At 50.2% G+C, this 13,634-nt stretch overlaps 1 protein-coding gene across 11 annotated transcripts in view; it reads left to right on the top strand.

Annotated features, from left to right (window-relative positions):
* The window catches only part of TNIP1 (TNFAIP3 interacting protein 1), a 68,803-nt gene that overhangs the window by 19,979 nt on the left and 35,190 nt on the right, over positions 1–13,634 (top strand). For 4 of the 11 annotated variants that reach the window (XM_017515000.2, XM_017514999.2, XM_037733631.1 and 1 more), the window contains exons 2-4: positions 8,947–9,118; positions 10,334–10,468; positions 11,875–11,960. In XM_017515000.2, the coding sequence (XP_017370489.1) occupies positions 8,983–9,118; positions 10,334–10,468; positions 11,875–11,960 (357 nt within the window). In that variant the 5' untranslated portion in view covers positions 8,947–8,982. Of the gene's footprint in view, positions 1–3,489; positions 3,540–4,020; positions 4,106–8,946; positions 9,119–10,333; positions 10,469–11,874; positions 11,961–13,634 lie in introns of those variants that run through there. The other 7 variants (XM_037733634.1, XM_037733632.1, XM_037733633.1 and 4 more) reach the window with 4 other exon arrangements.

Genomic DNA, 13,634 nt, shown 5'->3' with positions numbered 1-13,634 from the left:
AGAGGCAGAGTATTGCTCTGTCACTCAGGCTGGAGTTCAGTGTCATGTTCATAGCTCACTGTAGCCCGAACTCCTGGGCTCAAATGATCCTCCCATCTCAGCTTTCCGAGTAGCTGGGACTCCAGGCATGTGCCATCATGTTCAGCTAATGTAAGCAAATTTTAAAAAAAAATAGAGACAGGATCTTGCTTTTTGCCCAGGCTGGTCTCGAACTTCTGGGCTCAGGCAATCCTCCCACCTTGACCTCCCAAAGGCCTGGACTTCCAAGGTTTTTTCTATGTTTTTTCATGTAAGATTTCACATATATACATATATTTGTGTATATATATGTATATACACACATACACATGGTTGTGTGTTTTGAAAATAATAGCACCTATTACACATATAAATCTGCACTTTTTTTTGTATTTTTGTAAAGCAGTCTACTCCATTCTTTTTGATGGCTATATAGTATTCCATCAAATGAATGGTAATTTTGTTTAACGAGTCCCCTTCTTGATGGACATTCAAGAATGGCAAAAATGCCTATTATAAAGCATGTGGCAGTGCACATCTTTGTTCAGCTTCTGTGTATACTGATGCAAAGATCTCTAGGGTCCTAGATAGGGGATTACTGAATAAATCAGTTACTTCTGCCCCCTTAGGTAACTTGCACCTCCTAAAACACGGTTTTTTTTTGTTTTTTGTTTTTTGGTTTTTTTTTTTTGAGATGGAGTGTCACTCTGTCTCCCAGGCTGGAGTGCTGTGGCGTGATCTCGGCTCACTGCAACCTCTGTCTCCCAGATTCAGGTGATTCTCCTACCCCAGCAGCTGGGACTATGGGCACATGCCACCATACCTCGTTAATTTTTGTATTTTTAGTAGAAATGGGGTTTCGCCATGTTGGCCAGTGGTCCCAAACTCTCGACCTCAGGTGATCCGCCTGCCTCAGCCTCCTAAAGTGCTGGGATTACAGGTGTGAGTCACCACGCCCAGCCCTCAAGCACACTTTTCTGCACGAGACCTTTGTTCTCACCAGTTAGGCATTCATGCAGGTTGTTGTCATTGAGAAAGGACATTCTTCAGGGGGTGACTCAGCTGTAAGAAAAGCAAATGTGTACCAAGGCTGCCTCAATAGGAATATAATACCTAAAAGGGTGGAGGTGAAAGTCACTCTTGGTCAGGCAAACCATGCCTGGAGTGTTGCATCCAGTCCTTCAGGAGAAGCCTGCAGGTTCCAAATGTCCTCAGAGCCAACATGTCAAAGAGGGGCATCTTGTTCCTTATTCCAGGGGACCATAGAGGGCAGAGCAAGGGCCGGCAGAAACAGAACTGGGAGCAGCTTAACTATAACCAGTGCTGGCTACCCCAGGAATTGTTTTGGGGAGGAAGTTGGGGAGATCCGGATTGCTAAAGATGGCCAGCTGGAGTCCCTGGGCTCCTCAGAGGACTGGGTAAGCACAGGATGGAATGTCCTCTGAGCTTCCTTCCAGCCTGAGATTCTAAACCCTGTTGACTGCAGGTGATGAGGGGCAGACTGCCACCTGGTTGCATTTAAAGCTAGAGACATACAAAGGCAGTGGCTAGGAACTTGGGGCATGTTCTGGAGAACTGGAAAGCAGGTCTGGTTTCCTACCTCTGAGCCTTAGCCTGCTGCCTCTCCAGGCAGTGCAGAGCAGTGGAAAGGGCACCGGTATTGGAATCTGACAGATTGAGGCTGCATTGTTTGTTCTACCACTAACCAGCTGTGTGTTCTCAGGCAAATGACTTAGCCTCTCTGAGTCTACTTCCTCATCCATTTAGCCAAGTCAATTGGTTTCCTTGCTGGAAAGCATGGATGATAGTTTCTGTCTCTGTGTGGTGAGAAGAAAATGAGATCATGTGTTTTATGATGCAGCCCAGCGCCTGGCATAGGGCAGCACCTAATGAACTGTCACCCTCTTTCCGGCTTTAGTTAGGTGCTCTGGAGTTCTCTTTTGCAGTGTGAATTCTGGCTTAGGTATTCACTGGGTTTGTATAGCCTGGGTCTCAGAGACTGAGTGGAGACAGTGGGGCTTCCTTTGTGTATGACTCAGGGAGGGGAGGACAAAGGACATGGGAAGATGTGCGCCATTTGAGGAACCCAGATCAGGCTCCACTGGAGCCTGGTATAAATTAGGCAGGAGGGACCTGGAAGTGGGCTGCGGACGTCAGCTGAGGGTCTCTGACTGCTCTCAGGGAGGGGACAGCACCCATGCAAGCTCTCATGGGAGGACTGATGGGTTAGAGAAATCCATGTGGGTCTTAGAAGGGATTGGAGCGGGGGATTGGAGCCTTCTTAAACTTAGAAGATTAAAAAAGTAGTGATAATAAATTTCAGATTCTGAAATGTCAGAACTAGAAGGGGCCTTAAAGATTGTCCAGTGCAATCCCCCGTGTTATATTGTTACTGTTGTTGCAGCTCCCTCTCTTTAAGTAACTGAGGCCTAATGAGGGTTAAGATGTTCGCCCTAGTGTACCTCGACTAGCTCCCAGAGTTCTGGAGCCCCAGCTATTTATATGAGACTCCATGCCTGCAGCCTCCTTATTGCTCAGCTGATTGCAAGGACGGATGAATTAAGTCTGAGCTCCTTATTGGTGATGCCAGGTAGGGTCCTTGAATATACATTATCCCAAGTAGGTGCTGTGCCCTCACTGATGTATGAACCTGACAGCCATCAAGAGAACCCAGCCTGGTCCTTTTCTCTTTTAAATTAAAGACCTTATTATTTATTTATTTTTTTTTTTGAGACGGAGTTTCGCTCTTGTTACCCAGGCTGGAGTGCAATGGCGCGATCTCGGCTCACCGCAACCTCCGCTTCCTGGGTTCAGGCAATTCTTCTGCCTCAGCCTCCTGAGTAGCTGGGACTACAGGCACGCGCCACCATGCCCAGCTAATTTTTTGTAGTTTTAGTAGAGATGGGGTTTCACCATGTTGACCAGGATGGTCTTGATCTCTTGACCTCGTGATCCACCCACCTCAGCCTCCCAAAGTGCTGGGATTACAGGCTTGAGCCACCGTGCCCGGCCTTAAAGACCTTATTTTTTAAAGAGCAGTTTTAGGTTCACAGCAAAATTGAGAAGCAGGTACAGAGATTTTCTGTATGCACCCACCAACCCCAGCCGGCATAGCTTCCCGCGTTACCCACATCCTCCACCAGAGTGGTAGATTTGTTACAGCTGATGAATCTCCATGGACACCACTGTCACCCAGAGTCCATGGTGTACATCAGGGTTCTCTCTTGGGGGTGTATGTTCTATGGATTTAGAGAAATGTGGAATGACCACCGTTACAATATTGAAAAGAGTGGTTTCACTGCCTGAAAAATCCAGCCTAAATGGACCTGAGGCTTCAGTTTCCCTCGCCTGGAAATGGGTGGGGGAGGACTGGAGGCCATCACAACACAAATATGAGGACAACTTTTTTCTTACGTGTACAATGTGATATCACGGCATCTCACTTCCTCTCATCCTTGGGTGGAATTGCAGGATATTCCCCTTTGCAACAGAGGAAATGAGGCTCAGATTCCCAGTCGTTGGTGAGCGTGGTATCGTGGTTCAAGGGCTTCTTATAGCTTATCTTCACTAGCTATGGCATGTCCAGGCACCCTGCGTAACCACAGTTAAATGTTGATTTGCAGGTCACTAGAAAATAAGTGGAGGCCAGAACCTAGCTTACTGAGCTGACCAAAGAGCCTAAAATACCCTGTTAAAGGAGGGAACACAGGGGCGGGGGCGGGGAGAGGGGAGCCTTGGCCCTTAGATCATCTGGGCAGTTGTGGGGTTGCCTCAGCCTTTTATTAAGCACCTGATGTGTGCCAAATACTGATCTAGTTACTCTGTAGTCTTATTATTTTGGAAATCTTATAAAACAAAGATGTGTTTCTTGTTAAATCAGATAATCAGGAAGTACCGCCTAAGGTAGAAAGTGAGAATTCCCTTCCAACTATCCACATATTGTTTCATTTAATTTCTTTGATCTTATATCAGGTAGGTTCTATTATTACTCCTGTCTTACAGATGAGGCAGCTGAGGCTGAGGAAAGGTGAATGGCCGGTCCAGGGCCTCACAGCCCTCAGGGTGGACGGAGCGGAGGCTAGTGCAGGTGAGGCACCCTCTCAGGCCTCATGCTTGCAAAAGTTGGCCTTGAGCACCTGCCCTGTGCGGACCTTTCTTCCTGCCTCCAGGGCTGCGATGTTTCCAGGGTGCTGGCTCCCTCTCTTTCCTCAACTTCCTGCTATCTCGTGACACTTGGGTGTCCTCAATCCTGAGGCCAGCTTTAGCCATCACCCGGTTTCCATGTGGCCCATGCTCCTCCCCTTGCATGCGAGGGAATGAGCCCATAGTCCCATACACAGCAGAGTAGAGACTAGGACAGGCCTCTCTGACGTTCTGTTCTGTGCCATCTTTCCTGGAGACCCCTTGCCTATACCCCCTCTCCCAGCCCACCTGCCAGTATCTCTGGTAGACCTTGCCTCTGCTGAGGAGGTAGGTGTCGGCCTCCATGATCTTCCACCTCCCCGTACCAGAGATTTGCTTACACTTTTCCCACTGGGCCAGGGAGGGTATCATGTGCTCCAGGGTCGCAGGGATAGCTGGCCCCAGGATGTAGCCAGTGAGCAGAGGCATTATATTGGGCTGATTAATTCCCCAAGCTGGACTTCAGTTTCCTTATCCATCAGGCAGGTACCAGCCCTGCCTTCTTCCCAGGGCTGTTGTGATAATCAGATGAAAAAACAGTGCTTGGGACACCTGAAGCAATTTGCAAATGTTAGTGGCTATGCAAGTGAATATCATTTTGGGGGGTCTGGGACCACCCCCCTACCCAGCCATCAAAACATGGCTAATGGTGTTCATGGCTAATGGCAAGATAATCTGACAGACCAAAGCATTTCAGTGCAAAAGCTAGAATGTAAATTTAATTCTGAATGTAGTCTCTATCACCCGTCGTCTTCAGGAGTGAGGCTGAGATTTGGGCCCTGGGGACTACCGCCCCCCTGCCACCACCAGTGTTTGTCTGCCAGTGGGTGGCTCCTTCAGTTTCAGCAGCATCACTTCCATCTTCACGCTCTGTTGTCACTCCCTGACCTGCTGTCTGTCTGGGCCCCTTTCTGCCCCCAACTGGGCCTTTCTGGTTCCCTCGGGCAGCGCCAGGGCTCCTCCCAGGCAGGCTGTGGAGGCCCCCTGGCTGAGATCTTGTTTTGGAAGAAAGTCTGCACTGGCTGCTCCTTTACCACCAGCTGTTTCTGGTTTTGGCAGCGGGGCCTGGAGACCCACTGCTGGTGGATCACCTGCTGAATTGTAGTTTCTGGAACCAGGCCAGGTGGATACAGAACTCTGCGAGAAGATATGGAAGGGAATTGGAGGATGGACTGTGGGCAGCCTGGAGGAAAGCAGAGATCTTCTGGTCCCAGCTCTGTCCTGACTCCTTTGTGATCTTGGCCTTCCCTGCTCAGGGCCCTGACTTGCTGCACTGCCTGTGCCGTGAGTGAGGATAGGATGAGCTCATGGCCAGGGACTCCTGGGCTCTGAACTCTAGATACTGTCGCGTGGAGGGGAGTGGTCAGTACTTCCTTTTCCCCTTTCCATATACACTGGGGTTTGTGGACAGCACACGGGAGCACATGCCATCGTCATGTTCTAATGCAGCCCCTCATCCACTGAGTGTTTCTGGGCACATTTCTCTCTCCAACCTGATAATGTGGGATTCACCTCATTGCCCTTGGAGATTCCCCTCCAGCTTTGTCATCCTGAGAATGAGTCCTCTCTCAAGGAGAGGTTATGAAAACCTCACTGATCAGAAGGAGAGTTCCCGTCGGCCCAGTGGTCATCCAGAGACTGCCGCTGACCATCCGGGCATGAGGTCAGCGGGACCTGGAAATTCCCTGTTTCCCGCTTTGTCTTTCTTTCCTCCAGAAGTCCAGGCCCTCTGGGGGTGGCTCCTCTGATATCCAGAGAGGGTTTCCCACAGTAGGATATTTCTTCTGCATTTCCTCTGCCCATGACCTTTCTTTCTCCCCAGGCTCTGCCCCCTGAGGCTAAAGTAGGGGAGCGTAGCTCTGTCTGCCCCCTTTTTGCTTCCCATGAACCCTTTTCCCTGTTGACTCCCTTGCACCAAGAGAAACTGAGTGTTGTGTGTTTTGGAGGACGTGGGGTGGGTTTCAGTTCCCACATCCTGCATCCTGCTTTGTCCCTTGGCTTTACATCTTGGCTTCTCTGAGGGAGCGTGGCTGGCCCAGCCCCGATTCTAGAAGTGTATGGGTGTCTAAATGCATCTGTTGAGGGGGTCAGGGTTAGGCTCTCTGGGATGTCAGACATGGCCTTGCGGGTGGCAGGGTCAGGGTCAAGCGCTCCTTGTGTCCCTTCAGTCCGACTTCTCTGAATTCGAGGTTTGCCGAGGCTCCACTCTGGGCCACTCTGAAGATACCCTGGCACACAGGTTGGACTTGTTTCCTGTCCTCATGCAGCCATTAATCTAGAGGGCAAGGCAGACATTGAGTAAAAAATTGCCCATGCTTTCGTGTGGTGTTGGCTATGAGTGCCACTTAGGGCATGTGCGTAGTGGTGGACAGGAGCCAGGACACTGTTGCCCTTGTCATGCAAGGTGGCTCCAGGTCCCCTCCAGCCCTCTGTTTCACTGTTTGTGAACTCTAAGCAGCTCTCAAGGAAGGCTCACCCTCCTGTGCTGCCAACAGGAATACCAAGATGCACAAAGTACACTCAGCCAGATGGGCAATGCCCACACCAGTCAGACACATGCCATGCCGGGTGGCAAGGCTCTTGAGGACAGAGGCGAGCAGAGGGGAAGGACCCCCCCACGTCTGCCAACATTTTTGAGTACTGTGTGCCAGTCACAGTGCTAAGTGCTGCCCCCACACTGTCTCTTAGTCTACTGGAAACATCTGCACTTTGTGCTTTGCTGTAGAACATTGACCTTTCAGGATAAAAACAAGTCTCCCCTAAGCCGGGTGATGGCTTATGATGGGTGTGTGGGTAGCTGTCCTTTGCCTGTCAGGCTCGGCGTGGGTGCCTCCCGCATGGTGTGTTCATCTTGTGTTTGTCGGCCTTTGGGGGAGGGGGTCCTGCTCATCAGAACTTTGTTTTTCTTTCTGGCCCATCTCATCCTATGGACCGTCCTGGAAAGGTCCTTATTGGTTCTCATGCTGCAGGGCAGGGGAAACTGCCCAGAGGTGACCTGATAGCGTGGTGCTGCCCTGCAAGCAGACTTGAACTCCATGTCTGCCCCTCTGGCTCTGTGTCCTGGCTGTGTGAGTACAGTGGGTCTCAGAGTCGCAGCAGGCAAAGCTGACTTTGCATCTTGGCTCTCGTTACTGGCCAAGTCGTCACAGCTGAGTTACTTACCCTCCCTGAGCCTCAGTTTCTCCCTTATAAAATGCAGCTGAGATTAGTTTGCATGTTAGAGTTCCTGTGCAGCCCCACCAAGATTGTCTGAAACGTTTAATGCAGTGTCTGGCAAGGAGTTGATTCAAGGATGGTGGTGTTGCTGCTAATCCTTCCTCACTGTCATCTCTCATTGAGCACGGTGTGGATTTGGAAGGGTCTTTGAGGATTCCTGATGAAACAGTTTTTGTCTTGGGGATGGTGACCTTGGGAGCCAGGCCCCAAGCCCTTCTGAGGTCCCCAGTGGAGGCCTTGGGGAGAGTTGTTTGGAGGGCTAGAGGCTGGCTCCGTGTTTCAGCCTCAGGACCTCTGCCCTTACTGCTCTCTCTGCCGAGAATGTTCTTCCTTCTGATGTCCTCATGGCTGGTTCCCTCACTTCCTTCGGGTCTTTTCTAAAATAGCCCCTTCTCCATGGGGCCTTTCATGCCAGCTCCGTTTAAAATGAAATTTCCTGCCTCACCCTTCCCTGCTAAATTTTTGTCCATAGACTTTTTGATCACCTGAAATACTGTGTTCCCCACCACTCTCCTCTGCTTTCACCACTAGACTGTAAGGCCTATGAAGGACTTTTGTCTGTTTTGTTTGCTGTAATTCCTCAGCATCCAGACTGGTGCCTAGCACAGAGTAGATGCTCAATAAGTAATTGTTGAATGGATGAGTGAATGGACAGAGAGCTTCTCTGCTAAGTCACAGAGCTAGGATTCTAAAATCACTTTTCCAAGTGGTTTCAAATGAAATAAGGCAGATGAAATTAAACAGATTAATTACAAAAAAAACTTGCCGCTCAAATAGACTGTGGTTTGATGAAAAATTTGCCTGTTCCTTAGAACTGCAAGGGACAGACCATGCATGATGTGAGACTCACAGAGGAAGGTGACAGTGCATTAAATATTAGTCAGGGTGTTTTTTCTTTTCTTTCTTTTTTTTTTTTTTTAAAGAAGATGACATACATATAAATGGGACTTGGGACTGGGTTGACTTGCTTATCCCTTAGGGTACAAGCATTACACTTTAAAGATTACTGAATTAACTTAAGACTTTCATTTCCCTTCCTCAGAGAGGGGAAGGGACTGCCCACAATCCCACAGTAAATTAATGGCCAGGCCATGAATTGGGCAAGCCTTTTTTGGGCAAAATTCATAGCTAATACTGTGCTAGGCTCTGAGGATGCAATGATGGGCAAAACAGATGACATTCGTGTTCTTCTGGACTTCACAGACAGGACATGAACTCAGATATTTTTATTCCGTGTCCAGGTTCTTTTTTGTATCCCACATTGCACCCTACTGTTTATTTGGACTCCCATTCCAAACAAGCCAGCAGTGCACTGAGGCTGCCAAAAGAAACTAATCACATTCTAAGGTTGTATTAACAGAGGCAAAGTGTCCAAATCAAAGGAGGTGACTGTCCTGCTTTGCTATAGTATGGTCAGACCAGCCTAACGTGGGGGACTGCCTTCTGGGGCATTGACAGACTAGAGCTTTCCCACAAAGGATGCCCCCATGGCCTGGCCAGCCTGCTGATATGCTGCTGTTGTCCTTACAGCTAGGTGGGCACCACGGCAGGGGCTGAGCTACCCTCATGGAAGGGAGAGGACCGTACCGGATCTACGACCCTGGGGGCAGCGTGCCCTCAGGAGAGGCATCCGCAGCTTTTGAGCGCCTAGTGAAGGAGAATTCCCGGCTGAAGGAAAAAATGCAAGGGATAAAGATGTTAGGTAAAGCAGACCCCATCCCCTCCCTGCGAGCCCCCCTCTCTGCAGCCTGTGATGCCAGCCCCTCCATGAGCAGTAGAGAATGCAGCTGGCATATGCCTCTGCCCAAGTCATCCCCTGTCCCTCCTGGCCCAGCGCTGGTGTCTCCTGCCTCACAGATGTGTCTCTGTGCACCATGTAGCATGGTGACAGTATTCCAGCCCTGATTCCCTAGCACCCCAAAACGAGGATGACAGGACTCAGGGACCTTGAGGGTCCAAGAGGGAGGTGTGGACTGACAGAGAGGGGGCTGGAAGGCCCAGTTGGTGGACATGAAATTAGAATGGCTTCCTCTTCCTTGGGCATGAGAGATGAGGAGAGCCAGCATCACCAGGGCAACTGGAGAACGCGTCCCCAGTGTTGGAACAGGGAGCAGAGCTTGGCTTGAAGCAAGGAGGCGGTTTCGCCTAGTTCTCTTCTCCTGGCTCTTGCTTAAGCTGTCCCCACTTTAGGACACCGCCACCTTCCTTCACATGACTGACTATCTCTGTGCATCAGCACCCAGTTGCTGTGCCCCCTCCTCCCAGGCAAGGCTTTCACTGATTTCCCATCCAGAGGGGGCTCTCTTTCTTCCAAACTCCTGAAACTCTTCTTTTGCCTTGCTGCTCCCTTCTCTAGTCTCAGTTTTAGAGGGAGCTCTCTGATTTTTAAAATGCTTTCTCCTTGCTTGGCAGACCCTTGCTTGGGATGGTAGACTGGGGAGGGAGGAGTGAAGTTTCTCCACTTCTGCTTGTGGGAGAAGGAAAATGGAGGCCTGGAGGGCTGTTTGGAATTATCCAGGGTCTCCACCCTGCAGGCAGCCCTTTGCCCAGGTCAGGCTGTGGGTAGCCTGGGGTGCTATGGTAGTAGGGTGGGGAGCCCCTCGCTTTCTGTGGAGTCCCCTGGCTGGGTGTGAAGGGAGTGGGGCAGAAAGAGAATGCAGGGGGCTAGGAGTTTCTCATAGAATCCTTCTGCTCCTATGTCCCCGATTGCTGGGCCCTCTTCCTTACTCTAGCCTGTTTCTTGCAACGGGCCAGCATGGAGTTTGTCCCCCTAGGCCCACAGAGCAATGGTGGAAGTGAAGTCCAGGGCCTGGAGCCTTGGAAGCCAGGCAGCAGCAGGTTTAGGGGCCTGGGGCGGAGAGAAGCAGCGCTTGGAGCTGAGTAAATGCTTTTGCTCCTTCTTCCCCAATACCTCTAGGGGAGCTTTTGGAAGAGTCCCAGATGGAAGCGGCCAAGCTTCGGCAGAAGGCAGAGGAGCTAGTGAAGGACAACGAGGTGCTCCCACCACCTTCTCCCTCCTTGGGCTCTTTCGACCCGCTGGCTGAGCTCACAGGTATAAGACGAGTCTGGGTACCTCTGACGCTCTCTGTCCCCTAAACTGCCCAGATCCTTCACGGTGAATTCCCTTCTTATGCCAAAACCCACATCCCCTGGTTTATCCTTAGGCCACAGGCTACCTTTCCATTTGTGTTTTGGCTGCAGCATCCCCCAGAAGGTCAGATTTGGAAGGGACTTCAAAACAATCTTGTTAAAAATAGCCAATGACTCAGCACTCCCGAGGCCCCAGCAGACATGAGTAATAGATCACAACAGTTGACTGCATTGCAGCCCTGTGGCCTTGGGGTCCTTATCAACATGTTTAGTGAACAGATATTTAACAATCAGCAGCTGTGTGCCAGGCATAGCACTCCAAGCTGCTACCCCTGTCACTTGGAGCTGGCATATGAGTTGAAAGCTCCCCGATCGTGCCCTGTGCTTCCATTTTCCAATTAGGAAAGCCGAGGCCCAGGGAAGAAGCTGGGCTTGCCTGTTAGCCTGCTGCAGCGTATTTTAGGTACAAGGTTATGTGTGCTGCCCATTAAAGGAAAGGGTGACTGTGACCCGGGGTTGAAGTCCCATGAGGCATTACCAATGCATACAGAGTGTGTGCATTACTCTGGCATGTCTCCAAGTCCAGGGCAAAGTCTGGGACCAGGATGGAAATGATCCCCACCCCAACTGGACTCAAATGCATCCTGCTGCAGCTCTGCTGTATGGTATCTGGCCCAGGCCAATATGATAGCCTTCCATTGGGGGGGTGGTTGCATTTGCTGAATGGACAATTGGAGGAAAGTGACAGTCTCAGAGTCCACTGTGCTGCGGTCAGTGGGTGTTTCCAGCCTCTGCTTGCCCATTCAGCAGTGTTCCTGAGCTCCTGATTGGTGTCAAGTTCCACTCTCCAAAGTGAGAAATGAAGCTACCTTCAAGGTGCTCCCTGCAGCAAGAACCATAGGAAGTGAGGGAGGGAGAGCCAGGTCTCAGTCCTGAGTTTGCAGTTGCTGGCCGTGTAACTGTGGGCAAGTTGATGACCTTCCCAGGCCTCAGTTTCCTTACCTTTAAAATGGGGATATAGGGCTTTTATGAGAATGGCTGGGATAATAGCTACATAAAGACTTTGTTAATTATAAATAATTGTCCCTATCATTGAAGCATGTCCAGGGCAGTGAGGAACAGCAGGCAACTTGGGATTTTCCCAGTAACCCTCGGGAGCATGGTCTCTCTGCTCAGGCTCTGCCCCGTCACTCCAGGGCACGCCATTTTCTCAGACTACCTGGCCCTGATGAGACCACCTCCCATTTTCCCAGACTCAAGTGGGGAACCCTGTCTGAGAACTCCTTTGGCAAGGACTGTTTTTGAGAGAGTGGTACCTGGGCTTCTCCCCTTCCCAGTCAGTTAATCTGTGCTCTCTTGATTCCCTAGGAAAGGACTCAAATGTCACAGCACCTCCCACTGCCCCTGCATGCCCCAGTGACAAGCCATCGCCAGCCCAGAAGCCTCCATCCAGTGTAAGTTTTATTTGGAGTCGTGGGTAGAGGTTGCCTGGACCTCAAGGTCCTGCTGACAGATATGAGAACATGAAGAAAGAGGGTTGAGGTCAAGAAACTGTGTTCTGACTTGCTGGGTGATACCGGGCAAGTCCATCTCAGGCTCTCTGGGGCCTCAGCCTCCCCATTTTGAAATGAAGGTCATAGTTAAAACTTACCAGGAAGACCCTGGTATGTACAAGGAATTCTTCTCACTAAGTTGCATACTGTTAAGTATCACTGTGCACAGGTGCTAGGAAAACAGACAGATGTGACATGGAGCTCACATTCTTAAAGAAGGCTCAGAAACCATCTTCTACAGGCTGGGCACAGTGGCTCATGCCTATAATCCCAGCACTTTGGGAGGCTGAGGCAGGAGGATTGCTTGAACCCAGGAGTTTGAGACCAGACTGGGCAGGATAGTGAGATTCCACCTCTCTTAAAAAAAAAAAAAAAAAGTACTTGGTTATGGTGGTGTGTGCCTGTGATCCCAGCTACTTGAGAGGCTGACTGAGACAGAAGGATCGCTTGAGCCCAGGAGGTCAAGGCTGCAGTAAGCCATCTTTATGCCACCACACTCCAGCCTGGGTGACAGAGTGAGACCCTCTCATTAAAAACAAAAAAGAAGAAGAAGAATAAAACCATCTACAGATTTGGCTGGAAAAGTTTCGCTTGGTTTCCCACAAGGGATTGTATAGTTCTGCATCTTTATCCTATAGATCAGGTGCAGATAAAGAAGGACCTGTTTTGAGGTTATATGGGTAATGGGGAAAATGTAGATGGAGGAGGTGGAATTTCTAGGGCAGGGACAAGAGCCAGAGGTGAGTTCTTGGTGGCCATGAGGCTTAGCTGGAAGCTGAGCACAGACTCCTCTCATCTGTCCTGCCCCTTTCTGGGATGTGGAGAGGCTGAAGTTGTCTTTGCAGACCATGTTTAACATGACATGGAAATCCCAGATCCCAGAGCTAACGGCTGGTTCGGTTGGATCATTGACCTCTCGGCCGGTTGAGTGACCAGTAATTCTACTTGGAATGATGGAAAGATGTGAAAAAATCTGGGATTCTTTGGCCCCTCTGGATTTGGTTGAATCCTGAAAAAGTCTCCAAATTTGTTGAACCATCTCTGGGACTTTTCTCAGATCAGTTCAATCATCTGGGATCTCCAGGACTGTGCTTGGTGGTGGCTGTAACACCTGCCGTCCGAGACATCTGGGCCTAAGAGACAGCTCTGGGGCCATAGCAGGAACGTTGGATCTGCAATCTTGGGCTCAGTCCCTGCTTTTGCATTAATCAACTACATACTGCAGTTTCCTCATCGTTCCAAAGAGGATATAACCTTCTGACCCACTCCATGGGTCACTTTGAGAAATAACGGAGCTCATGAAAGCATTTAAAAAGTGCAAGGCCTTAAAAAAATGCAGACCTAGCCGGGCGTGGTGGCTCAAGCCTGTAATCCCAGCACTTTGGGAGGCCGAGGCGGGTGGATCACGAGGTCAAGAGATCGAGACCATCCTGGTCAACATGGTGAAACCCCGTCTCTACTAAAAATACAAAAAAAATTAGCTGGGCATGGTGGTGCGTGCCTGTAATCCCAGCTACTCAGGAGGCTGAGGCAGGAGAATTGCCTGAACCCAGGAGGCGGAGGTTGCGGTGAGCC

This window comes from Cebus imitator, unplaced genomic scaffold (assembly GCF_001604975.1).
Source record: "Cebus imitator isolate Cc_AM_T3 unplaced genomic scaffold, Cebus_imitator-1.0 Scaffold540, whole genome shotgun sequence".
NCBI classification, from domain to species: Eukaryota; Metazoa; Chordata; class Mammalia; order Primates; family Cebidae; genus Cebus; species Cebus imitator.
This window is presented reverse-complemented; position numbering and strand designations above follow the sequence as displayed.